Source organism: Furipterus horrens, unplaced genomic scaffold (assembly GCF_987537825.1).
Source record: "Furipterus horrens unplaced genomic scaffold, mFurHor1.1.pri manual_scaffold_8, whole genome shotgun sequence".
Classification (NCBI taxonomy): domain Eukaryota; kingdom Metazoa; phylum Chordata; class Mammalia; order Chiroptera; family Furipteridae; genus Furipterus; species Furipterus horrens.
The window spans coordinates 38,536,382-38,560,854 of NW_028327178.1; the positions used below are offsets into that span (position 1 = coordinate 38,536,382).

The following is a 24,473-nucleotide window of genomic DNA, read 5'->3' on the forward strand; positions in this document are numbered from 1 at the left end:
CAGAACAGTGCCATAAGGGATCATGCTCTGGAGCTAGTTCGCCTTGGCCCAGGCCCTTTGACCTGGGGCAGCTGACCTAATGTCACAATGCCTCGGTGTGGTCATGTGTAGCATGTAACCAAGACTGCTAATTAACTCATAACACAGTCAGTATTCGAAGAGCACTGAGAACAGCACCGGCAGAGAGAGAGTAGCCCTCAGAATGAGTTAGCTAACCCAAAGTAATGTTAGATATTTATTGTGATTTTTGGCAATGTGACTTTTGAGGCATATACTGACCTAGTCAGAACCCTGAGATAGCACCGGGACTTATTATGGGGTGATCTTTGGACTGGGGGATCTGAAAAGACAAATACCCTGACATTAACTCCCAGGTGTTTCTGGAGCCCAGTCATGAATTTATTGCGTATCTCAGGTTCTGGGATCCTTTAGTCTGAGGGGTTTAAAATAAAAAGAACTGTCTCCTCTGTGGAATGGGTGAACTCTTTCAGCCACTGGACCTGTTTGCTGCCCTGTAACAGAAGCCCCCAAACATGTTACTAAGAGTTGGGGATGTCCCTTTCGTCTCTGTTCCTCTGTTCCAACAATACATTGAGATATTGGTTATATTTAGTTCAGACTCTCTTAGTGACACATTTTTCACATAATGGGGACAATTATCCAGGTGTTACGAGCCAGGTCACCTTTGCGTGAGTCATCCGGTCTGTACGGAAGGGATAGGTATCCCCACCAGGGGGCAGTGGAGTCAAGGTTGGCCTGTCCTCTCTACTCGGCTGAGGCAGGGTCCGCAAAGATAAGAAGTCGAAGGATCTAAAGATGCAAGCCACCGCTTTGTACAGAAACAGAACCTGCTAATTAGAACAGCACACGCTGGGTTATTTAGTAATGCATGAAGACTTAGATTTTCCTTCATAGCAAACCACATGTTTCTCCTGTTAGCTCTTCCCTTTTAAACAATATGGTCATATTTCACACTTCATCCAAACTGGAGTCAAAAAATTGTACTTTGGCCTCTACCAGCAAATTAACCCTTCTGAAATGTTCAGAATTAATCTGTTATCCTACGTGACCATTTCCCCTATCAAATATAGAACAATCTATGCTTCTCCCTGCTAGAACTTTTTTCCTGGGTGCAATGACTAATGCCCTTAAACTGGCTCACAAAAAGGAGGTGATCAAGGTAGAGTCTGCAGTAGAATTTCTTCATTTCAGGGAGTTTTCAGTGCCAGTTTGAGGTTTCCCCAATCTGCTCTTTTTTTTTCACTTCTCTTTAGGGATGGAGTCAAATGTCCCTTCTTTTTTTCTGTTTCTTAATTTACACATCATACCAGAGAATTTATAGCACCGCTGAGAATCAGAACTGGATTAACGAAGGGAAAATTTAAAGAGACAGAACACGAGGTTAATTTCTGTTCTTGCACTGGTTGCATTGATACCTCTCTCTCCCCTTCGTGGTGTGTAAGATATGGGAAGGCTTGGTCTTGATATCATTTTGTTTTTTCATAAGGAAACATAATTCAACTGGGGAGAGGGGTAAAACTGCACATCCAGGGTGCTTGGCCGAGGTGACTCAGCTCTGAACCTCTGAGTCATTCTTCATTGGGTCCAAGAAGAAGCAGCTTCGACAAACACTCAAGTACAACAAGCTGTTAAGCCCCCAATAAACCTGATCTAACTATTTTCTTTCAAGAAATAAGAAAGTTTTAAAGGCTAATTATATCTTTTTATTTCCATACAGAAAATATCTCCTGCAAGGATCTGTAGGTAAGTTTTTTTTTTTAAACCCACAAACCTCTAAAATACAAGATTTAACTGGATTTTTAGCTTCAGTGATAAACTGTTGAAGATTTATACTTGAGAGTTGACAGAGGAATTTATTATAAATACTCATATATCCCAATTTTGTGTCTTATTTCTAAATTTACTGTCTCTCTTTTTCTTTAAATATGTTATTCCTAAGGCAGAAACAAACCATGCTAGATTTCAGTCGTTGATGCCCAAAACTTTACTAAGAGTTGTGCAATACTGACAGAGAATGAAAATGGAAAACATGGTAATGACTTACAAATTAAAAAATAATGTTTGCAGTTTGTGGGTTTTTAAGAATTCCCACGGTGGGAAACCACTGGCCTGTGGATCCAGGGATCTGAGTTGTGATCCTGGGCCATAGCAAAGTGACGCTGGGCAGGTGTCATCGCCTTCTGTGCCTTAGTTTCCTCGGCTGGACTCTCAGGCCGGTCCCTGTGCCCAGGTGTGCTGAGTTCAGCCCGAACGTCTTGTTCTCAGACTGCTTCTTGCCTCCTCGGCAGGAGTTACAAAGCTCAGTCCTGTAGAGAACCAACAGAGATGCTTTAATACAAGAATTTAGGACTTTTTGTTTCAAATACTTCTGGGCTTTCATCCAATCCCTCTCTCTTTTTTGACTTCATTACAGGCTGCTACTTGAAAAAAAAGAAACATCAGGACTTAATCCTGTTGTTTAAAAGATTAGCAGGTATTAAAGAGAGGCAAACCCTGGCTAGGTTGCTCAGTTGGCTAGAGTGTCGTCCCAATAGGCCGAAGTTGCGGGTTCGATCCCCAGTCAGGGCACATGCAAGAATCAACCAACAAATGCATGCATAAATAGGGGGAGCAACAAATCAACATTTCTCTCTCTCTCTCCTCCCCTCCCCCCCGCCTCCCTCCCTAGGGATCAATAAATTTAAAAAAAGAGAGAGAGACAAGCCCAGTAATACCTGATATAATTAGGCCTTGCTCAAGACCAAGTTTGGTGGGAAACCAGGGGCTGTTTCACCCCATGCTGTCCCCAGGGGGTCTTTAATGCTCATTGCCTGTGGATGAGGAAGTATCCTATATTCTGCAAAGCCTTCCATTGACGGTAGACATCAAACCCATTAGGATTCTCTTCTCCCACCTGAAACCTTGCTATTCCTGTGCAGTCCCAGAAAACCTTCCTGACAACTTCCCTCCACTCATCCTACCCTTTGCCTCAGAGCGCCTTAGCAGTCGGGTACCTTGGAGTTTTCCATGTGTGTGTATGGTGTGTGTGTGTGCCTTGAAAGTTGGTAAGGCTGAAGAAGAAAAAAGTTGGTGGGGTGGAAAAAAATAGTTGGTGGGCCGGAGAGGAGAATCTTCCTATGCCTTAGGATGTCCCATGTTGTCCTGACCGTCGCACGTCGTGAAGCCCTCGCTCTGAGGATTCTTCCATTTCAGTCCTCCTGCCTTGGGCCCAGCCATCCATGCTAGGCTGTGGGTACACACCTGCACATGGTGACAGCGCTGAGGACCATGGGGTGGGGTGGGGGTGGGGAGTGCACAGGATTGATTAGCATTGCTATTGTCAGTGTACTTGGGTTTTAAATATCAGGTTGCTATGTCTTGCATATATATGTACATGTAAAATATGGAATTCTGTTTGCATGTAGAATATATATTGGTATGAGATGTCATATGTCAAAGTCCTCTAAAAGTAAAATTACTGTATTTTCTGCTTCTGTTCATGCCTTTGATCCTTTGCTGTTTGCTGATCATGGAATGGTCAGTAGTGAAGGGGCCCAACATGACATATTTTGTTGCATTGTAAAATGGAAAGAGAGGGAGAGAGCATGTGATAGTTTGGGTTTTGTGTTTTCTGGTGCCTTCTTTTATGGGGAGAGAATGGGGAAAGCTAGAGGGCAAGATGTTTTGCTATATGAAACCTAAAGAGCCAATAATTATTCCAAAAGATAGATCTAAATTGACTTTCCCATGAATGAGGGTATCTGTGGTTGGCAATGATGCTTTTCTGTGCAAGAATTTTAAAAAATTATGGGAATTTCTAAACATATATAAAAGTAGAATAGTATAAGGATGACCTATATACCCATTACCAGCTTCAACTTGTGTCTCCACCCAGAGCCTCCTCACTTCAGCAAATCGCAGGCACCAGAGCATTTCATCTGTAAATGTTTTAGTATGGATAAGAAATCTTCCTAGTGAAACCTTTTATTTGGGGAAAAAAGGTTAAACCTACAGAAAAGTTGCAATATTACAAGGAACTCACATATACTTTTTACTTAGATTCACCCATCGATAACATTTTTTGCATATATATCACATAAAATAAATAAGAAAATATATATTTTTAAATTTTTTCTGAACCATTTGAGGATAACTTGCAGAGATTGTGACCAGTCCTCTAAATACTTTAAAGTGAATCTCCTAAAAATAACAATCTCTTGTATAAACAATGCAATTATTAAATTTAGAAAATATCTTCTACAATACTATTATCTAATATTGAGTCTATGTTCAAATTTGGTCTATTATCCAATGTTGTCTTTCATAGCAGTCTTTTCCCCCAAAGACGTGTCTCTTGCATATTTTTTAGTCTGGAACAGTTCCTCTGCCTTTTATTGTCTTTCATTTTCTCCACATTTTGGAAGAGCTTAAGCCCACTGTTTTATGGACTGTCCCTAAATCTGAGTTTGTCTTAGTGTTTCTTCATGATTAAGCTAAGGTTTTACATACTTGACAGGAATGTCACATGTGTGATGCTGTGACCTTCTCAGCACCTCATATCAGGAGGAGGCACGTGATGTAAATCTGTCCTACTACTGGAGACATTAAGTTTGATCATTTGGTTAAGGCGATACACAAGAAATGTTACTGTGCTTTTCATGGTGTTTTCTTTTGTAAGTGGCATAATCATAGTCTGATTGTCCAGTTTTCCACGAGTGCATTTTTTGGGATCTGTAGTTTTATAAAAAACAAAATATTTTATTAATAATTTTATATTCATTACGGGATGCTGGGTGGGTGGGGCAAAAGGGGAAATTGGGACACCTGTAAAAGCACAATCAATAAACTACTTTTAAAAAAGAGAAGGAAGGGGAGTCTTCTAAGACAGCATGGTTCCATAGAAATAGAATGGGATCTGTAGTTTTTTTAAAAATCTTATTTTATTATGTGTCTCAGAGGCGTTCTGTTTTTCCTGGGCAAGCCAGCTTTGGCTCTGCAAACATCCTGGACATGCCTGTCTCTGGGGAAGTGGCTGGTTATCAGTGGAACACACAATGAAAACTGCCTACCTGGTGGCGTTCTCAGAGGGTGAACAGGGAGCCTGGGCTTGGTTTCACCGGATTGTTGCCTCAGCTAAGCTGCAGTCAATGTATTTCACCCTCTACACCCTCTGGGAAATTCTCTGAGGCTGAACAGTGAAGTTGCTTGTCTAATTTCCCTCTCCACAGTGCCCTCTTCCTCCTGGCGGCTGCTGGATGCCTGCCCTTCAATGACTCCCAGGTGAGGTCCGGTAAACACATTTTGCCTTGGAAGTATCTCTGACTATCTGAAGCCTGTGTGTATGAACAGAATTTCCTAACCCTTCATTTTAGAATCAGAATAATCCTGGCCTGTGCAAAAGCATTTAATGGTTTCAGGCAGGGTACCCTGTGGCCATGCCAACACTTTTCTGCGGGTCCTTACCTTCTCCCAGGGCTGCGGCAGTGTGGCCTGCAGGACTCTGGCCTCTGGGGGCTATGGCAGGTACAGTATTCCCTCTGTATGTTCTTGGGGAACCTACAAGCCAGTGCCCAAGTTGCCCAGCCTTGCACATTCAGGCACATTGATTTATTTCCTTCTCAGCCCAGGGGCCTCGTGCACAGTGATTTTCACTTTGTTGTCCTGTTTTTCTTTATTAGGCACTGAGGCCCTACCCTTACTCCCAGTAGTCATTTCATTGCTGGGTCTTTTTCTTTTCTCCTCCTCCTGGCCCCCCACCGCTGCATTTATTAAGTCTCCATTGAGTGTCAGGCACTGAGCCAGGCTCTGAGGGCACAAAGAAGAATTGTCCCCATCCAGGCAGAAGTCAGAGTCTAGTCAGAGCAAAGGGGAGGAGGACCCCAGGGCTCTGTCCTGGGAGGTATATGGGGTGCCATGAGGCACCTAAGAGGACTTGGAGACTCGGGAAATAGGAAAGCTAACACTTATATGGAGTCTGCTGTGTGTCAGGCTCTGTGCCAATGCTTTATGTGCCTTGTTTAAAACCTTACAGCAATTCCACAAGGGATTATTATTATCTCCATATCATAGCTAAGGAATAATGCAGCCCAAAAGGTTACCAGCTAACAATAAGTGGGATTTTAGAATTTAACCCAGATCTTTCTGAAGCTAGACCCAGGCTCTGCTTACTGGACCTAAACTTGAAGGGTGAGGAAGAATTAGCCAGAAGAAGAAAGCAGGGGTGGGCAGAGCCCTACATATGCTGGGATTCAACTTTATTGAGCATCTACTACATATGTGTGTGCTCCTGTGCTAATTCCTGGCTTCCTGGAATTTACAATCAAGTGAAAGGGGTAATGAGTAAAACAGAGTGTGTGGAAGGAGACAAACTCCTGTGGAGACAAGGAAGGGAAGACGATTGGGGCTGAGCTGGTGGGGGAAGCATTCCTGCTTGTGGAAGTGCAAGTTCTCTTTCCCAGGAGAGGGGGCAGTAGATGGCACTGAAGGGGTTGGCAGGGCTTGTCACAGAGATCCTTGGGTGTCATGAATTTGGGTTTATCTTGAAGTCACTGAAGATAAAATGATTTTAACCAATAGGTGACATCATCAGAATAGCCTTTTAGAGACCCTGGGTGGGGGCCACGTGGGGAATTGGGAGAGGGGTGCTGGAAGCAGGAGTATATTAGGAAGATACTGTAGACATTGGATGAGAAATGAGGAGGAACTGACTCAAGGCCCCGAGAGTCCTGTCTTGGCACCCTGGCTTGGCACTGCGCATTGACATTTAGGGTTTCTGATTGCCACCCTGGTTTCTGTTTGTCAGTACCTATAGCCTTTTTTAAAAAATCCTGTGTTACAGTTTGATCCAGACGGATATTTCTGGGCTGTAATTCACTTATTCTGCATGGGTAAGTTTTGAAAGAATGCTTACTTGTATAATTAAGGCTTATTAATTATTAAATACACTTCACTTTATATATCCACTTTTTAGTCACCTTGGACAATAGAAAGATTAAATACAGGGTGTTGAGGTTAAAATTAAATGGACAATCTCTGGTTTGATTTTCCTGTCTCCTCACATGTTCCATTTCCAATATAGTCTCCTCTTTTTCATGACAAACATTAATTAACTCACCACAGCTACAGTTCTGCTTGCTCAAGTCCACTTGTGGGATGCTGGTTGGTTTTCCCTAAAAATAGTGGGAAGATATCCAGAAGTTTGTGCCAAAGACACTTTCATTAGTGTACAAAATAATAAAAAATGTAACTGAGTGAAATAAAAGGACCATCTGACTATATTTCAAATCACATGTTTAGTGTTTCTTGTCTGTAGTCCCAGGGGAGAAAGCACTGCCCTAACTTTGTTACGCACTGCTCAGAAATCCAGTGGTGTTTCTTCTACACACTGTGCAAAGGCACCCAGCACCCTACTGTTAATTGCATCTTTCTGTTGATCATGAGCCTTCCCTGCCCTGCACGCTCTCTGTACTGAATGCATGATCACCAAGTTGATCCAGTTTGCATCCTTGAAACCCTCTAAAATGTTGGTCGCCCCTTGTTGGCTGTGGGGGACCCTCCTAGGGAAGAGGGGCTTTTCTCCATGTGGATTTTGTGCTTCCCTGGAAGTGCAGGCAGCCCCTTATGCAGAATGCCCTGCGCCAGTAACATGTGTTGCTTCATTTTCAGGGGCTTATAAGATACTGCAGAAGTCCCAGAAACCCAATGCATTAAGGTAAGCTTTTAAAGTTTGGTCATAAGGAGCTGCTGCTTCTGTTCAGCCAGATACTCTGCAAGTCTGGGTTGCAGTGGGGGCAGCAGATTTGAACCCCGAAGCCTTTTCCCTTGTTTTTGAGCCATTCCAAGCCAGGTCTGCTGGAACCTGAACGTGCCCTCCGTCAGCAATGTGCAAAGAGCAGCGAAGTCTGTCCTTTTCCTTCAGGGGCAGTCTTCTAGATGACTGTTTTACCAAAATTAGGTGACCAGCTGCTTTGGGCCCCAGTTCACTTCCTCCAGCTCAGCCCCTTTCTAACTTGACTTGCTTTAGACCCACAAGTCTCCCCAGTCAGTAGCTCTGAGCTGGGGTAAAATGAGCCCTTTGTTGTGGGCAGTCAATGGACCAGTCATGGTGAATGGAAATGAAGAAGAATTCAGGCCTCAGCTGGGCTGTAGCTGTGAGGCCAGAGCCCCTACTCTGACCACCTGGCTTCTGGTTTCCAGACCCTTCTGAAGGCCAAGAGAGAAGGTCTGGAGGCTCCTGGAAGCAGGTTATACACTCTGAGGATGTGTGGCTTTGGGTCCCTGGAGCACCTTTTTTCCCTTTAATAAAGAGTTTTCACAGCAAAAAGCCAGTAGAGTTGCCCGATAAAACGCAGGATATGCAGTTAAATTTGAATTTCAGGTAAGTAAGGAATAAATTTTGTAGTGTAAGTACCTACTATATAATATTTGAAGCATACTTATTCTTTATTAGACAGTCTGATTTATTTGGCTGTCCTGTGTTTTTATTTGTCAAATAAGTAGCCCTAGAAGGTAGTCCAGTGGTTAGAAATAGTTGATATTCTTTTAAAATGGCAAATGAACATATAAGAAATAATTAGCCACAAGCGCGAATGTGTGTGACTGTACTAAATGAGGAAATTTTTTTTTAAATGAGCCAGGAACTAGTTTTGAGTATGAAGTACTGTTCATACTGTTTATTGATAATTCATAAATGTGGTAACTTACACATAGATATGATTTATTAATACAAGATAATGATTACTTTGTGTATGTAATGCACTTCTATTATTTTATGTTTTATCTTTTTTTTTTCTTCTTTCTTAGTGACATTGACCAGCAGTATTTAAACTATATATTCAGGTAAGGTATAATTTACATTTTCAAAGGGTAACTCATATATTTCTAGAGATAATAGATTTTTATTTTCCAGGAGTACTTTGATTTGGGAGTTCTGAACCAATGTGCTTGCCAGAAAGGCAAGCTAAATAATTTGTGAGGTGACCAGAAGTTGAGGATACCAAATAGCAGTCCTGTCCTTCTCCTTCGACCAGACAAGGGGGCCTCTATCTGGCCTGACACTTCAGAAGTCTGTGTCTTTCCCATGAGGTATAGAGTCTATAAGGCTAAGGGGACATTTTTTCCCAGTTCCCACAGCCTCCCTTCTAGCCTGGGCCCTGGAATTCCCTACTCAAGTTGTCCGGAGCTCGATTCCCAGGCCTCCCTGGGTCTGTCCTCTCAACTAATTCTTATGCCCAGTGGAGTCCAAGGAAAGGCTGTTCATGGAAGGGACATGGGTGGAGGGTGCACTTGCAGGCTGAGGTGTCCACATGCAGTGAGCAAGGCCATTGGGTGCAGGATGCCGCCTGAGGTAGAAGGGGATGCAGTGGGAACCAGGAGCCAGAGATTGGATCCCCGATGGCGCCACATTCGGACAGGAAGCCCCGAGGACCCCAGGAGTTCTACCTTTTAGCCTGGCCCTGCAGGCTGTTGAGAAGGCATATTTGTTCAGGCAGGATGAAGGCTGAGGCTTGATTTGAAGCATTTAAATATGGTGTATGGATTTCTATTTGTACCCTTGCCACAAGCCAAGCAGAGAATAGGGTCTGCTTGCTAAATAGAATAGCTGGGGAGCATTAACTGGGCTTCAGCAGTCTCCGACTGTGCACTCTGGGACCTCACTGAGAAACAGGCAAGTGAGAATTGCAACTGGGAACCCAAGTTTGCCTGATGCAGCAACTTTTAGTAGAGAGCACAAGGTCAGAGAGGTGCCTTTCAGCATTTCTAGAGGACATTCCTCAGCTTAAAGCACTCAGCATTAGCTGTATTCTCCATTTGCAGATAAAGCTCATAAATATCTCAATATTTATTAAGACAGCTCTTTGAAAGAAGGATTCACCCCAAGCATGGCTATAGGATGCTTTTGTGCTCAGTGGAAAACAATCACTAGTTCCATTCTGCCCTGACCCACCAGCTGCCTTTTCAAGAGACTTTTATGACATGGGACCCCTTTAGGCAGTTCTTTTTCTTCACAGAACTTACAGCCAGCTTGAGTAGCAGAGGGGTGAGTGGATGGAAAAATGAACCTCTGGGACCCTCTGCTAGTTCTCCTGTCCCCCCTGCCTCCCTGCTCCTTCACCCCAGAAGAGCCTGGTGCTCAAGGCTTCCTGAGGGCTGGACCCATCGCTGGCCCATGGCTAAAGTCATGATTCTATTTCCAAGTCTTCTTTCTGCACAAGTGATGAAGGTGTGTGAATCAGAAGGAGGGACACTATTCAGTTTGCCATGGCACTGGACACTGAGGGCATCCCACCCAGAGGCCTGTGATGGCTCAGACCTTGGGGAGCTGGCTTGGATGAGCCGTCCTGGAGCTCTGCCTACCCGGGGCCAAGAGCTGGTTTGACCTCTTCATTATGTTTGAGAAAGCCAAGTGGTTGGGTGGTTCTCTACTTTGGCACATACTTCTATTTTCTTGAGGGTGTACTTACTTCCTGTTCTGATTCTTTGGTGTTTCTCTTATAGGTAGAGGTCTAAGGCCCACGGTAGGCGGGTAAGGATGAAGGAAGGAATAAGGGAGGGCGTTGTATATGGTATGGGGCTGAAATAAATAGAATGGTCTAAAAATGGTATAGCTTTGATCAGCATTTTGAGGAATTTAGGTAATTTATAAGAAATGAATATTATGGGATGTATGGCTAGCACTTTTTCTTTTTAATAAAAGCAGACACTAGTCTCCTCATCTATTAAATAGAAAATTAACCTATGGAGATTATATTTTTCTCATATTCTTCTGTTTTATTTCCCATGAGCATTCACTGCTGTATCTTCAAATTAGAACAGTATCTGACATGGGCACTTAGTGGGCACTCAGTACTAATATTTGTTGAATGAATGAATTTAAAAGGTATGCTGTTTATCTGGCAGGATAAAAAGTTTCATTCCTAACCTCTAACTAGATCAGCTGCCTGGATGGCGTAGAATAGTGATGGAAGAGAGTATGGCAAGTGGGCTAAGGCCCCCTGAAGGTGCCGTATACAGGCCCTGGGAGATGGGAGGAACTTTCAAGAAGGAAGTGAGAGGGTGCCAAGGACAAATAGGACCCACATCAGAGGATGACTCCTCCTCTTTTTCATCCTTTTTTGGCATCAATTGCCAATCAGTAGGTGGTTTTCAGGTGCATGGCGGATGGCATGGATCATTTTATGGGCTAGCTTCCTGGACATTTAACCTACCTTCTATGCAGTTAATGTTGTGGTAAAAAGAGACTTAGCTCATATTCAACAGCTAGCTTTTAGACTGCAGCCTGTTTGTTATTTAGAGTCTGTTGTGTTTAGCTTACAAATACTGTTTGTAGATTAGGTGAGTATGATGGTAATCAGTCGCATGGCTGACCCTCAGAGTGGGGCATGATCCTTAGTCTGTCACAGGTTAGACTCAACCCTCTGACCTAAACTTGAAACATTTCAAGAGATTCTCACTCTCTCACTGAGGAGTTGGATTTAGGCAGAATGAGACCATTCAGTGCAGATAATTTGCTTTTAGGCCAATTTCATATTTTCAACTAGACTGGTTGGAAATGTGTATTGTTTTCTCAGTGCTGGGGAAGCTTTCTTCACTACTCGACTGTTTCTTTTTCAGTGTGGTACTCCTGGTGTTTGCATCTCATCCCACAGGTAAGCATTATTTTATTTGTTCATTTTACATTGCCCATTCAATGCAGTGCCCTGACCTGGCTATGTCTCTGAGACACATTTTATAAGAGAAGGTGGTCAAAGGATGTCAAACTCAGGGGTTAGAAATGGCCCACATACTTAAAACTGCTCTTAATAACCTACTAGGGAGCTATTGCCCATGGATTTATTCTTATCCTTTCTTGAGTTTTATTGTATGTTTTCACCTGATGCAATCTCAGATCTGCAGACAGGTTTCAAACCTGCCGAGTAAGCTAGTGCTTGTGTGTCCTCTTCTGAATCCTTCTGTAAGCATCCAGAATTGCTCTTCAGTTCTATTGCTAAGGGATTCGGTGAAAAAGTTCAAATACACCTTATTCTAACTGACATCCTTTTACCATTTTTTATCATGTGTTATCATTTCATCTTTTTTATTTATTGATTTTGTTTGAGAGATAGTGAGAGAAACATTGATTCGTTGTTCCACTTATTTGTGCATTCACTGTGCTTCTTGTATGTGCCCTGACCAGGGACCAAACCCGCAACCTTGGCAGATCAGGACAATGCTCTAACCAACTGAGCTACCTGGGGCCTGTTACCATCTCATCTTCATAGTTCCAGATTAAAGATGTCAAGTTTTAAAATTTATCTTTACCTTGTTGCTGCATTAATTACTCTATAATTGCTTTTCAGATTCAGCAACTGACCACAATATCTCTATTCCATTGTGATTTTTTTTTTTTACTTTCAAAGCTTTTGAAGTTGATGCCAAAGACAAAGCAATAATATCTGTGTGTGGTATGACTACAAATATATGTTTATTGGCCACACTCCTTAAACTAATGTTTACTGACCATTTTCTATGCATCAGACCTTCCCTAAGCCCTCAGGGTCTCAGTTCCCTTATCTGTAAAATGAAAAAGGTGGACTGGGTTATATCTAAAGCTCCTTCTGGTTCTCATTCTGTGACCAAAACAATGACAGCTTTCTGTTTGAGCTGTTTCTCCCTATTTGAACTGTTATCCCTAGGGAACTGTTGGTAGTGACTCAGGTACTATTTCTAGATTGTATGTGACAAAATAGAACCCGTGTCATGTAAGGATAATTTGAATTACTTTCCTCTCAGTACACCATTCTATACTTGCCCACACTGAAGCACACCCGCCATTTTCTGCCCACTTCCGCAGCTGTGACGTTTTCTGCCGGGTGCCCTCTCCATGATCATTTGTTGAAAGCTAGCCATTTGTATTGTAAAAGAAGAAATCGTACAAAACCATGGTGTTATTCCCAAACAGTTTCTGCTCACCCATACTGCGGGCTATCAGCCTTTAAATCATGCCTCACATCATTCCTTCAGGCAGCCAGCAGGTTGCCACCCAACAGATACTTAAGAGCCTACTAAGCATCCTCCCCACTTGAAAAGTATTTTAGTCAAAAGGCCTTTGGAAAATTGTTCACTGGTTCTCCTCGGTTGACATGTACACTTATTCCCTGAGTGATTTCTTGTGAATTTGGTGAATAATTTTCACCTAAAGAAATCACTCTGTCATTCACCTAACAGGTTTTGCTTATTCATTGATTATACTCATGATGATCAAAGCTGGAAGGAATCTTAGTGATTATCCGGGGTGCCACCACGTTTTACCACTAAGAAAATTAAAACCCAGAGGAGTTAGGTGAGGTGACTAAGATAATGCAGAGCAGGCGAATAGCAGAGGGAGACTGAAGTTTAGGTCTGGCTCCTGACCCTCTGTCCAGGTTTTTCTTTTTAAACACGTCCTTTTTAGTGATCTTACACTTTATTATAAAGTCTCTCGAGTGAGTGAATACATTTGTCTGATGTCCCGAAATTTCTTTCTTTCTTGGTTAGGAGGGCATGTTGTCCACCAGTTGCCAAGCATGATATGATGACTGCTAGGAATCATTTATACATTTTAGGCAATGTTCCCACATTTTACCTTGCGTAATTGCTAAACTTGTAGGTCAGTGCTAGAATCCCTTGAGCATCTAGTTACTCTTTGGGACACAAAGTGGTCAGCAGCCTGAAGTTATAGACTGGCCTGGGCTGAAGAGTAATTAAAAACAGGCTTTGGTTGCTTTTGGAGGTGATGAGAATGTTCTGGAATTAGGTGGTGGTGATGGTTGACCACTCTGTGAGTACATACTGAATTGTAGACTTTAAAAAGGTGAATTTTATAGGATATAAATTATATCTCAACAAAAATGTATAGGGGGTAAAAAGGAAATCTCTTTTATTTGAGAACCTGTTTGGAGCTCATTTATGCCTGAAAAAGATACTTGCAAGGATTAATTTTTCTCCTGATTACATTTTAATTTAAAAGAAGAACGGACATCAGATGCTCATTTCTTGTTCCTTCTCCTTCAGGCTTTGATCATATCATACGGTGAATGGTTGAGGGGAGGTCTGTGGTGGGAGTACAGGGAGCTGTAAAATCTGTGGGATTCATCAGAGATAAGCATGGTATGCCCTGGAAGAACTTCTGGCTGGGTCTTTGGTTGTTGCAGTTTTCAGGTAGCCGAGGTGGAAGCTTTGAAGACGCCAGATGTAGGAAGAGGCTTCTGAGAAGGCTTTTGCTGGGTTGGCGAGACTGGCTGTGACTCTGGTGTCAATGGCAGAGGTGACCGTGGCCTACCTTGTTGTATGTTGCTGAGGCTCCCCTGCGAAGTCCTTTGGACCTCAGTGATCATCATAGCAGGACTCTGGCAAAGGCCTTGAGAATGTTAGGTGGGGGTTATTTATAAACTGTTGTCAGCCTTCCAGAAGAGTCTGGAGATTTCCATCTAGACAAGCAGCAAGTTCAGGATCTAACCCATGAGCACCCATACCTAGTATTCTGTGTATTAAGTAACATAAAGGCACATTTTTTATAAAGATGCTTTGTGTGTGGTCACCATGATCATGTTTGTTGGTTTCCTAGAACTTTTACAAATTTTGTGGTAAGGTGTCTTAAACACATGTGTGTCAGCATCTCCTTTCACCTCTTCGTTGACTTGAAACCTTGGTAGACATGGGGTTGCTCATTGAATGACTGCTTGGATGAGGACTATTGAGTAACAGAAAAATCTTGACTCAAGTAGGGATCTACTTGTGAAATACACATAAAAAGAGACTGTCCCTGTTTTAAAAAATAAATAAGTAATATTGACATTTAACATTGTATTTATTTTAGGTATACAACAAATGACTTTATATATATATAGTGAAATGAGCACCACAATAAGTTTAGTTAATTAACATACATCATCACGTAACAATCTCTTCACGGATACATCTCCTAAAGCAAGAGAAATAAAGGAAAAAATAAATAAATGGGATTACATCAAACTGAAGAGTTTCTGCTCAGCAAAAGAAAACATCAGCAAGATGAAAAGGAAACCAACCATATGGGAAAACATATTTGCCAATGACATCACAGACAGGGGACTGATTTCCAAAATATATAAAGAGCTGATACGACTCAACATCAAGAAAACAAACAACCCAATTAAAAAATGGGCAAGGGACCTGAACAAACACTTCTCCGAAGAGGACATACAGAAGGTCCATAGACACATGAAAAAATGCTCAACATCATTAGCCATCAGGGAGATGCAAATAAAAACCACAATGAGATACCATTTTACACCAGTCAGAATGGCCATCATCAACAAATCAACAAGCAACAAGTGCTGGCGAGGATGTGGAGAAACGGGAACCCTACTGCACTGTTGGTGGGAATGCAGACTGGTGCAGCCACTATGGAGAACAGTATGGAATTACCTCAAAAGATTAAAAATGGAACTGCCTTTTGAACCAATGACTCCACTACTAGGATTATACCCGAAGAATCTTGAAACCCCAATTCAAAAGAACTTATGCACCCCTATGTTCATTGCAGCACTGTTTACAATAGCTTAGTGCTGGAAACAACCTAAGTGCCCATCTGTAGATGAGTGGATCAAAAAACTGTGGTACATTTACACAATGGAATACTATGTAGCAGAAAGAAAGAAGGAACTCCTGCCATTTGCAACAACATGGATGGAACTAGAGAGAATTATGCTTAGTGAAATAAGCCAGACAAAGAAAGAAAAATACCATATGATATCACCTAATACAGGAAACTAAAGAACAACACAAACAAAGGAACTAAATAGAACAAAGAGCAGAATAGCAGTCAATAGGGGGGAGGGGAGAGGGAGAGAAGGGGGATAAGTAAGGGAAGGGTTTAATTAAAGAGCCTGCATGAAAGACTCATGGACATGGACAACGGGGAGGGATATGATTGTGGGAGAGGGGGTGGGTTGGGTGGGGGAGAGAAATTGGGGGAAAAGGGGACAACTGTAATTGAAAAACCAAAATAAAAAAATTAAAAAAAAAAAAAAAAAAAAACATACATCACCACACATAGCTATAGTATTTTTTTGTATGAGAACTTTTGAGATCTCTTACTTTTTGTGGACTTATTAGGGAGGACTCAAAAAACCGCAAAAGTTATTTATAAAAAATTGTTTATTTATTCTTACATGTTTAAACTTTTGTCACCTTCAAAGTACTTTCTATTTGGTGCAATACACCTATTGAGATATTTTTTCCACAGCTCAAAGCAGTTTTTGAACTTGTCGATTTTTGATGCCTTTTAGTGCTTCTGCCATTTTTTGTTTCACCTCTTCCACATTGGCAAAACATTTCCATTTGAGGACTTTTTTAATCCGAGGAAACAAAAAAGTCACATGGGGCAGAATCAAGTGAATAGGGAGGGTGGGGCATAGGGTTCATGCTATTATGGGTCAAAAACTGCTGAACACTCAGTGTGGTGTAGGCAGATGCTCTCATAAATCACCCATCATGAAATGGGCATATGCACTGAAAGTCTTAAATAAAATTCACTGAAGCTGAACGCAGCCTCTCACAACAACACCCGCTGGTACACTGTACAGATGGGTTCCTAGGACAGTCACCTAGTGGGGGAAACCTGTACTACAAGGTTCCTAACCTCCAGAAGGTAATTCCTGTTTTTTTGGGTCCCTCCTCATATGTTTTCTTGACTCTTGGATAAATACCCAGGAGTAGAATTTCTGGGTCTTAGAGTAGATGTATATATAACTTTTAAAGAAATGCCAGTTTTCTAAAGTGCTGTACCATTTTACACTCCCACCCAGAAATGTATGAGAGTTTCAGTTGCTACACATCTTCACCAACATTTGTTGTTGTCAGTCTACTTTACCTATTCTGGTGGGTGGATCCTGGTCACTCAGTAGCACTTTTGACAGAGCTCCCCTTCTTGCTTACTCATGAGCGACTAGAAAGATGAGTTTTCTTGTAGGTGCAGATGATGTGGCTTAGGTTACAATCATTGGGATACATTTGGGACATGATGGTAGGGATCAGGTAGGTAATTCTTCATGTGCTAGGTGTAGACCCTACCACTTTTTCCCCTTCAGGCACTAGGTTTCCTTCTCGCTGGGTGGAATCTACTTCCCCCTCTAATCTTTCAGCCTCATGGTTCATGCAGAAATTCCTCCTTTGTTTGAAAGTTTGCATTTCATACTTATATGTGGCCCCTCAGCTGTGGTGGTCAAGAGAGAGAATCGCAAGGCACCAGAAGAGCAGGGAGAACCACAGGAATCTGACCCAGAAATGACCTTGGTACCCGGTGTGTCTATTGCTCCTGTGTGAGATAAAACAAGCAGCATTAATCACTTCATGGAACTGACCTTCCATTTTCCTGCCAGTTCTGAGGGCTAATTGTAGTGAGAGGAAATTTTCTTGATGCTCAGGTATCAATTATGCTTGAATGTGGTAAGATTGTGCCATACTTTCACTGTGGCAATCTCTTGCTCTGTGATATTCAGAGAAATAGGACTCACCCCCTCACTCAGAGCCAACAGAATTTTAGCTGTGCAGTGAGGGAATGGAGGCCCAATCCCGACTTGATTGCATCAGCTGTATGTTGATGCCACAAGACACGGTCACAACTCTTGAGCCACCTAATTTGTGCTTAAATTATGCATTCTGCACTAAATGGTGCAGGATTTTTTTTCTTTTAGCATCTTAACAAATTTTTTAGGCTCCTGGATCTGGTCCTCATGTGGGTGGGATCAGCCTGCCACACACTACATCAGCTTCAGGGCTATTTGTAGCACAGTCATTACACTTGGCCGTTCAGATGTTGGTATGCACGCTAGGAGTGCTACTTTAGTAAAAGAGGAGGCAGGCTGAAGGCATCAGAGAACAAGCATTTGGGTCATTTTGAAATTGAGGACCAGCATATCCAACTGTTAGGTGTTTAGAACATTCTCTCCAAGGAAGCAAGAGGGGCTTAGGTCTCTCAGATTCTCTCAGCTCAGTAGAGATTACTTTGTGTCAGGGATGGTCCTAACCTTGTGGGTGCAAGTCATGAGTTAAGAGAGAGTCCCTGTTCCAAGGACTTGATAGTTTTAGAAGGAGAGATAGGCATGAAGTCAGCTCAGTACCATGTGAGAAATGTGTGGAGGTTTTAGAAATGGCTCAAAGAGTGAGCTGTTCTCTCTCGATAATTTACAGGCTCCGTGTTCAGGATTTGTGTGAGGGTTTTAATCTAACTGGGGAATTCCCTAGGATGGTGACTTTTTTTGTATCCTTCTCCCTGTCTCCCTCTGACCCCTCCACAGCCTGGCCTGGGCTAGAAAGGTCACCAGAGCACCATGAGTCTAGTTCACCTCTTGACAAAAGGCTGGGTGCTGAGAAGAGGCAGTGCCCAAGGAATCGCAGATCCTGCGTTAAATTTATCTCCCTCTCTGCCCGTTCCTCTTTATTACACTGACTAAGCTGCCATTTCTCTCACACTGAGAGGGGAACTGGGAAAGGGCAGAGAATCAACAGCTGCCAAAGAGGCAGAGGAAATCTGCCGTGGACGTACCTCCCACCACCTGAACAGGGGGCTCTAGCCACCCTCTAGGACCCAGGTGCCCAGGAATACCTTGGCTGTCACTTCTGTGGGAAAGGGGAGTTCAGATGGTGGTCTTCATGCACATGATGCCTGAGCCTGACGATGACATTTACAAAGTCCCTCCACCAATATAGGTCCCAAGTAGACAATAAAGGTACTCAATGAGCTTGTGGCAGAAAGAGGACAAGAACTTTTAGCCTCTTGTGGTGCACAAAAACCAGATCCTTTTAGTTAAACACACACATGCATAAATGGCACAAAACAATAGCCTTGATAAAAAAAACAACAAAAACAAACAAACAAACAAAAAAAACAACCCTCCAAAGAAATGGAATTCAGAACTTTCCTTCCCAATACTAGATGGCTGAATCATTTTGAAATCATTTAGGTCTCTGAGGAAGTGTAGCAGGCCATGTGGCTTTTGTCCTCAAACTCTTGATTAATAAGAGTAGTGATGAAGGAAATACTGTTTGTATGTCCCACTATACACCTCATATATTGTGAATACTCAGAAAAGTTATCCCTCCTTGCTCCAGTCCATCCACTACTGAGAGGCAGACCAAAGCTGGGGGCCTGGAAGGCCTGGCTCCTTCCGGCCTCAGAAATTCCAGATTTGGAAGGATTAAACTATCCGCTGTGGAAATGCTTAATTCCTTTTCTCTGGACATTTTTGGAAGGCTTTCTGCTTTTTTAATCTCCTGACTTCTTGTTTGTGACCAAGTTCAAATTCCAGAGAGGGAAGCAGCCAATATGTGTGATTATTTCCTCTTGCACCAAGTGGAACTAAAAGAATGAACTTACTTCACTAGAAATAAATGTACCCTTTGGACTTTAAACTAAAATGAGTGTGCACAGTCGGTCTGGCCCCTGCACCGTTTGTGTAGTAATTAAGCACAGAAATGAAAAGAAGATGTCAGAGGCATGCATTCACGATCTTTTTTTAGATATAAGGCAGAAAAGAATAGAAGAACCTTTTGAAGAAAAGACTTTGTTTGTCCTCTACTCTGCCTTTGGCAGGGATGGCTGCCGTGGCAAAGAGGAAAGATCTTAGGGCTGCAAATGACAGGGGTTCACACTGTGGCTTCACAGTTCAAGAATTGTGCAGTCTTAGGCAAATTTCTTAACTTCTTTGAGCTCCAGTTAAAATGCAGGTAACAAGACTTCACAGAGTTGTTACAAGGATTGAAAGAGATAATATACATAAAGCTTTTAGCATGGGGCCCTGCCCAGGACAGACTCTCACGAAATGGATTATTATTATCATACATACTATTATTATAAGAAGATGCCAACAACACCGAAGCCCTAAGAATGCCAGCGTGAATTTGGTTCAGGCAGGTCAGTGCTCAGAGGGTTGCTGTGCTGCAGACCCTTGTCTTGCATTTGTGGGAGTGCTGGAGGCTGTGGGCATGTGGGCACTGTTTCACCCTTGTTGTGCCCCTCAGGTGATCTCCTCAGTGTGCTGGACTTTCCGTTCCTGTATTTCTACAGATTCCATGGCAGCTGCTGTGCCAGGTAATCTCCATTCATAAACCCTTGCATTCTTACTTTGTGTTTCTGTACTACCAGCTGTGTCTTCATTTCCCTGAAGTGCGGGGTCACTGCCACCATCCATATGAGTGGCAGAGTGGTGGCAGTGCAGGAGTGGAAGCAGCTCCCTGGGCCATCAGTGGGTTGTTATGAACCCTCTCAGGTGCTCAGGGATGGCCGGGGCCCTTTGAGGACCACTGTCCTGCAGAAGGTTTTAGGCTGTAGCAGTGGTCAAACTTGCTGAAGAGCTAGGATTTCCAGACTTTTTTTTTTTTTTCTCCATAAGCAATTGTTTTAACTTCAGTATATAACACAAATGAAACTGATTGGGTTCAAGGGAAGATTTAGATCCACAATCCTACCCTCTCAACTTCCACTTTGGCCTCCCTCTTGCGTCTGAAGGGCAACCTTCAAAAAACCTCAGCTGAGCTCCAAGACTGTGAGGAACAGATTTTGGAAGCCATTTACCAGGATATGTATGGACAGTAAGGTGATTGTTAATATTGGCCTTGGGGAGTCCTCAGGGCTGTAGACCAATGAAGTGGGTAGAATTACAGACACAGAAGTTCAGGGCCATCCTATTTCCCTTTCCTGCCATACTCCCCTTTGCTTGACTTTATTATGCTCATAGTAGAAAGGTTTCTGTGGACAGTCTCACAGTATGTATTCTGATATGGTGGAAAAACCAGACATGGGTCGGAATTCCAGCCTTGCTGCTTCCTAATTGTGTGGTGTTTGGTCAAGTTATCCTAGTTCTCCCAAGCCTTCACTTAGTTTTCTCATCTGTAAAATGGAAAAATAACAACAATGCAGGCAGATTATGTGCCCTAAGCATTGTGCCTGACCCAGTAAGTGATGCCATTACCATATCTGCTCAGATCAACTGCAAATAAAATGTCAACAAACCATGAGCAGTTGCTACATAAAAGTCAGACCACCTATTTCCATACATATAAGATTGTACCTTGTCAAACAGTGATTCTTTACAGGGAGTCAAAAGCTGATATGTAGCTAGGTACTGTTTCCAATGGGGGTGTATTAGGACCAAAACAATCAATATTATATAGGGTTTGCTTCTGCAGTTGAGCCTCAGAGTGATTATTTATCATCCTCAGAAGAATTTCAGTAGGACACGAACAGAATTTATCTTGGATCCACAATCCTACCCTTTCAACTTCCACCCTGGGATTGTGTGGCATGAGTATTAGTGCTGCTCCAGTGCCCATGGACTTGTTTGTCTTTGCTTATATGGCAACATGGGCAAATGGGTTGTGAAGGAGATGGTTATTTGGAACACAGCAACATAGTTCACAGCCAGTTGTTGTTAGCTTTGTGGGATGACATTCTGGCTCCATTTCTACCTTTTTTAATTTGAAACTTTCTCGTAACCCAACATGAAAAATTAGGAATTTTTATTTGAAAGGTTTGGAAATATTTATTTGAATTGATTTAACTCTCTGTCATATTTAACCCCTGGCTTCAGTACCAAGCTTAACCTCTTTTAAGCCCATCTCATCTCATGACTCCTCCAGGTTCTGGTGGAATTCAGAAGGGGTCATGGAGGTCTGAGGGCATAGTAGTAGTAGCCAAGACCTGGATACCCCATTAACAAGGAGCCCAGGCTCTTTCACTTCCGGGGCTCTACCATTGATTCTAAGATCTGCCTCCATAGCAAGAGGAGAGTTGAAAATGAAAGGAGAAAGATAGATAATTTAGAAGTGATTCACAGACATACAAGTCAAGTGATGCGAGCGAGTCATGGATGTTTTCACAAACATGTTGGCCAAAGACCAGGAGAAGCTCAGTTCCAGCAAATGGTCTGTGCTGAGGGGAATGGTCAACATGGAATCATGCCATTTGTCTGACTAGAGGTGGAGAGGAGAGGGAAGGACCAGAAGGGATGGAGGTATGGGAGATTGGACAGGCACCTGTGAAGTTGTTAGCTCCTTGGCCAGAAGGGGTGGATGCTTTTCTTGGGCACTGGCTGTCTTACTTCCCACATCCAATCTCACAGCCACGGGCACCTGAAGCATCTCACGCTGTCTCTCTGGTCAGGAGCATTCATGGTGAGATTTGAAGAGCCATGGAGAATTACAATTATAATTACAATTATAATTGTACCTGTGCCTCATTTTGCTAATTAATAAAGTGAGTATTGGGGCTAGGGACCCCTTCTGTTCTGAAACACTCTGATTTCTAAAAGGTATGCTCATTCCTGCTTTAAGAACACAGAAGCTGAGGTGAGAAAAAAAGAGAAAAAGGGAAAAGGGGGAGGGATTTGGTCAAGGTTACTAGTGTCAATGAGCACAGCCAAGAACGGAAGTTCAGGTCACTTGATTTCCAGCCCTCTGCTTACCCACAGAGGCCTCCTTGCCTTTTGGGTATAAGTGACTCAATGTAGCTGCCCAGCCTCCCATCACTACAGATGCAAATCTGAATGAATTTACAGGTCAGCCAGGGCAACCATTGTTGATATACAGACAAGGGAAGCCTAATACCTATCTCTGGTGCTGCCCCACGAATGTGGCCGTGAACTAACCTAATCTAATGAAGTGAAGGCACACGTTTCAGTGAAATGTGGCCTTAATTAATTTTTTTAATTTATTGGTTATGCTATTACAGTTGTCCCAATGTTTTCCCCTTAGCGCCCCTCCACCCAGTACCCTGTTCCCTCAAGCAATCCCACCCCCTTAGTTCATGTCCATGGGTCATGAATGTAAGTTCTTTGGCTTCTCCATTTCCTATACTGTTCTTAACATCCCTCTGTCTATTCTGTACCTGCCTTCTTTATTCCTGCACTATTTCCTCCTTTCTCCCCCTTACCCCTTCCAATTGATAACCCTCAAGATGATCTTCATATCTATGGTTCTCTTCTCTTTTGCTTGTTTGCTAAGTTTGTTTTTTACATTCAGTTGTTGATAGTTGTGACTTTATTGCCATTTTAATGTTCATAGTTTTGATCTTTTTCTTAAATAAGTCCCTTTAACATTTCGTATACTAATGGCTTGGTGATGATGAACTCTTTTAGCTTTACCTTGTCTGGGAAGCACTTTATTTGCTCTTCCATTCTAAATGATAGCTTTGCTGGGTAGAGTAATCCAGGTTGTAGGTCCTTGCTTTTCATCACTTCTTGCCAGTCCCTTCTTGCCTGCAAAGTTTCTTTTGAGAAATCAGCTGATAGTCTTAAGGGAACGCCTTTGTAGGTAACTCTCTTCTCTTGTTCCTTTTAAGATTCTCCCTTTATCTTTAACCTTTGGCATTTTTATTATGATGTTTCTTGATGTGGTCCTCTTTGGGTCCATCTTGTTTGCAATTCTGTGCTTTTTGGACTTGTGTGTCTATTTCCTTCACTAAATTAAGGAAGTTTTCTTATTTCTTAAAATAAGTTTTCAATTTCTTGCTCTTCCTCTTCTCCTTTTGGCACCCATATAATCTGGATGTTGGTACGTTTGAAGATGTCCCAGAGGCTCTTAGCCTATTCTTATTATTTTGGATTCTTTGTTTTTCTTCTTCTTCTTTTTTTTTTTTTTTCTGTTCTGATTCAATGTTTTTTCCTTCCTTATGTTCCAAATCATTGAATTGATTCTTAGCTTCATCCACTCCACTTTTGGTTCTCCGTAAATTTTTCTTTATTTCACTTTGTGTAACTTTCATTTCTGCCTGGGTCATTTTTATGCTGTTGAAGTACCCAGTGAGTTCCTTGAGTATCCTAGTAAGCAGTGTTTTGAAATCTGCATCTGATAGGTTGATTTTCTCCATTTTATTTAGTTCTTTTTCTGGAGCTTTGTTCTGTTCTTTCATTTGTGCCATATTTCTTTGTTTCCTCATTTTGGAAGCCTCCCTGTGTTTGTTTCTGTGTATTAGGTAGAGCTGCTTTGACTCCCTGTTTTAGTAGGGTGGCCTTTTGTAGACTAATGCACCTGTAAGTTGTATGGAGCAGAGCCTTAGGTAATCACTAGGACGGGGCAACCTGAGTTGCCACTCTGTGGCTCTGTATGGGGGAGGGCCCAGAGAGGGAACAAGGCTGCTGCCTGGTCTCTGGGGTTTTGTCCAGGAGGAAGCTGTTTCCCAGCACTCGTCCTCTTGCCAGTTTCTCCCTGTATGCTACTGGTGCCCTTCCAGCTGTTGCCCTGGTGCTGAAGCTCAGAAGGAGAGAATTTGCCTAAGTCCTAAGTCCATGTGGGCCCTTTAAGAAGAGACTCCTGAGAATCCTGCAGTTTCTTCCACCACTCCAGCCCCCACTGGTTTGTACAGCCAGAAATTATGGGGACTTATATTCCTGGTGCTGGAACCCTGGGCTGGGGGATCCACCACACATGGGTGTGGGACTGCCTGTTTCGCATCTCCATGACCCTGCGCCTCTCTG

At 42.6% G+C, this 24,473-nt stretch overlaps 1 protein-coding gene across 4 annotated transcripts in view; it reads left to right on the forward strand.

Moving 5' to 3' along the window:
* The window catches only part of SLC35D4 (solute carrier family 35 member D4), a 126,808-nt gene that overhangs the window by 45,849 nt on the left and 56,486 nt on the right, over positions 1-24,473 (forward strand). For all 4 annotated transcript variants that reach the window (XM_090285730.1, XM_090285729.1, XM_090285732.1 and 1 more), the window contains 7 exons: positions 1,739-1,764; positions 5,229-5,280; positions 6,839-6,887; positions 7,666-7,711; positions 8,803-8,838; positions 11,614-11,648; positions 20,023-20,092. In XM_090285730.1, the coding sequence (XP_090141856.1) occupies positions 1,739-1,764; positions 5,229-5,280; positions 6,839-6,887; positions 7,666-7,711; positions 8,803-8,838; positions 11,614-11,648; positions 20,023-20,092 (314 nt within the window). The remainder of the gene's footprint in view (positions 1-1,738; positions 1,765-5,228; positions 5,281-6,838; positions 6,888-7,665; positions 7,712-8,802; positions 8,839-11,613; positions 11,649-20,022; positions 20,093-24,473) is intronic.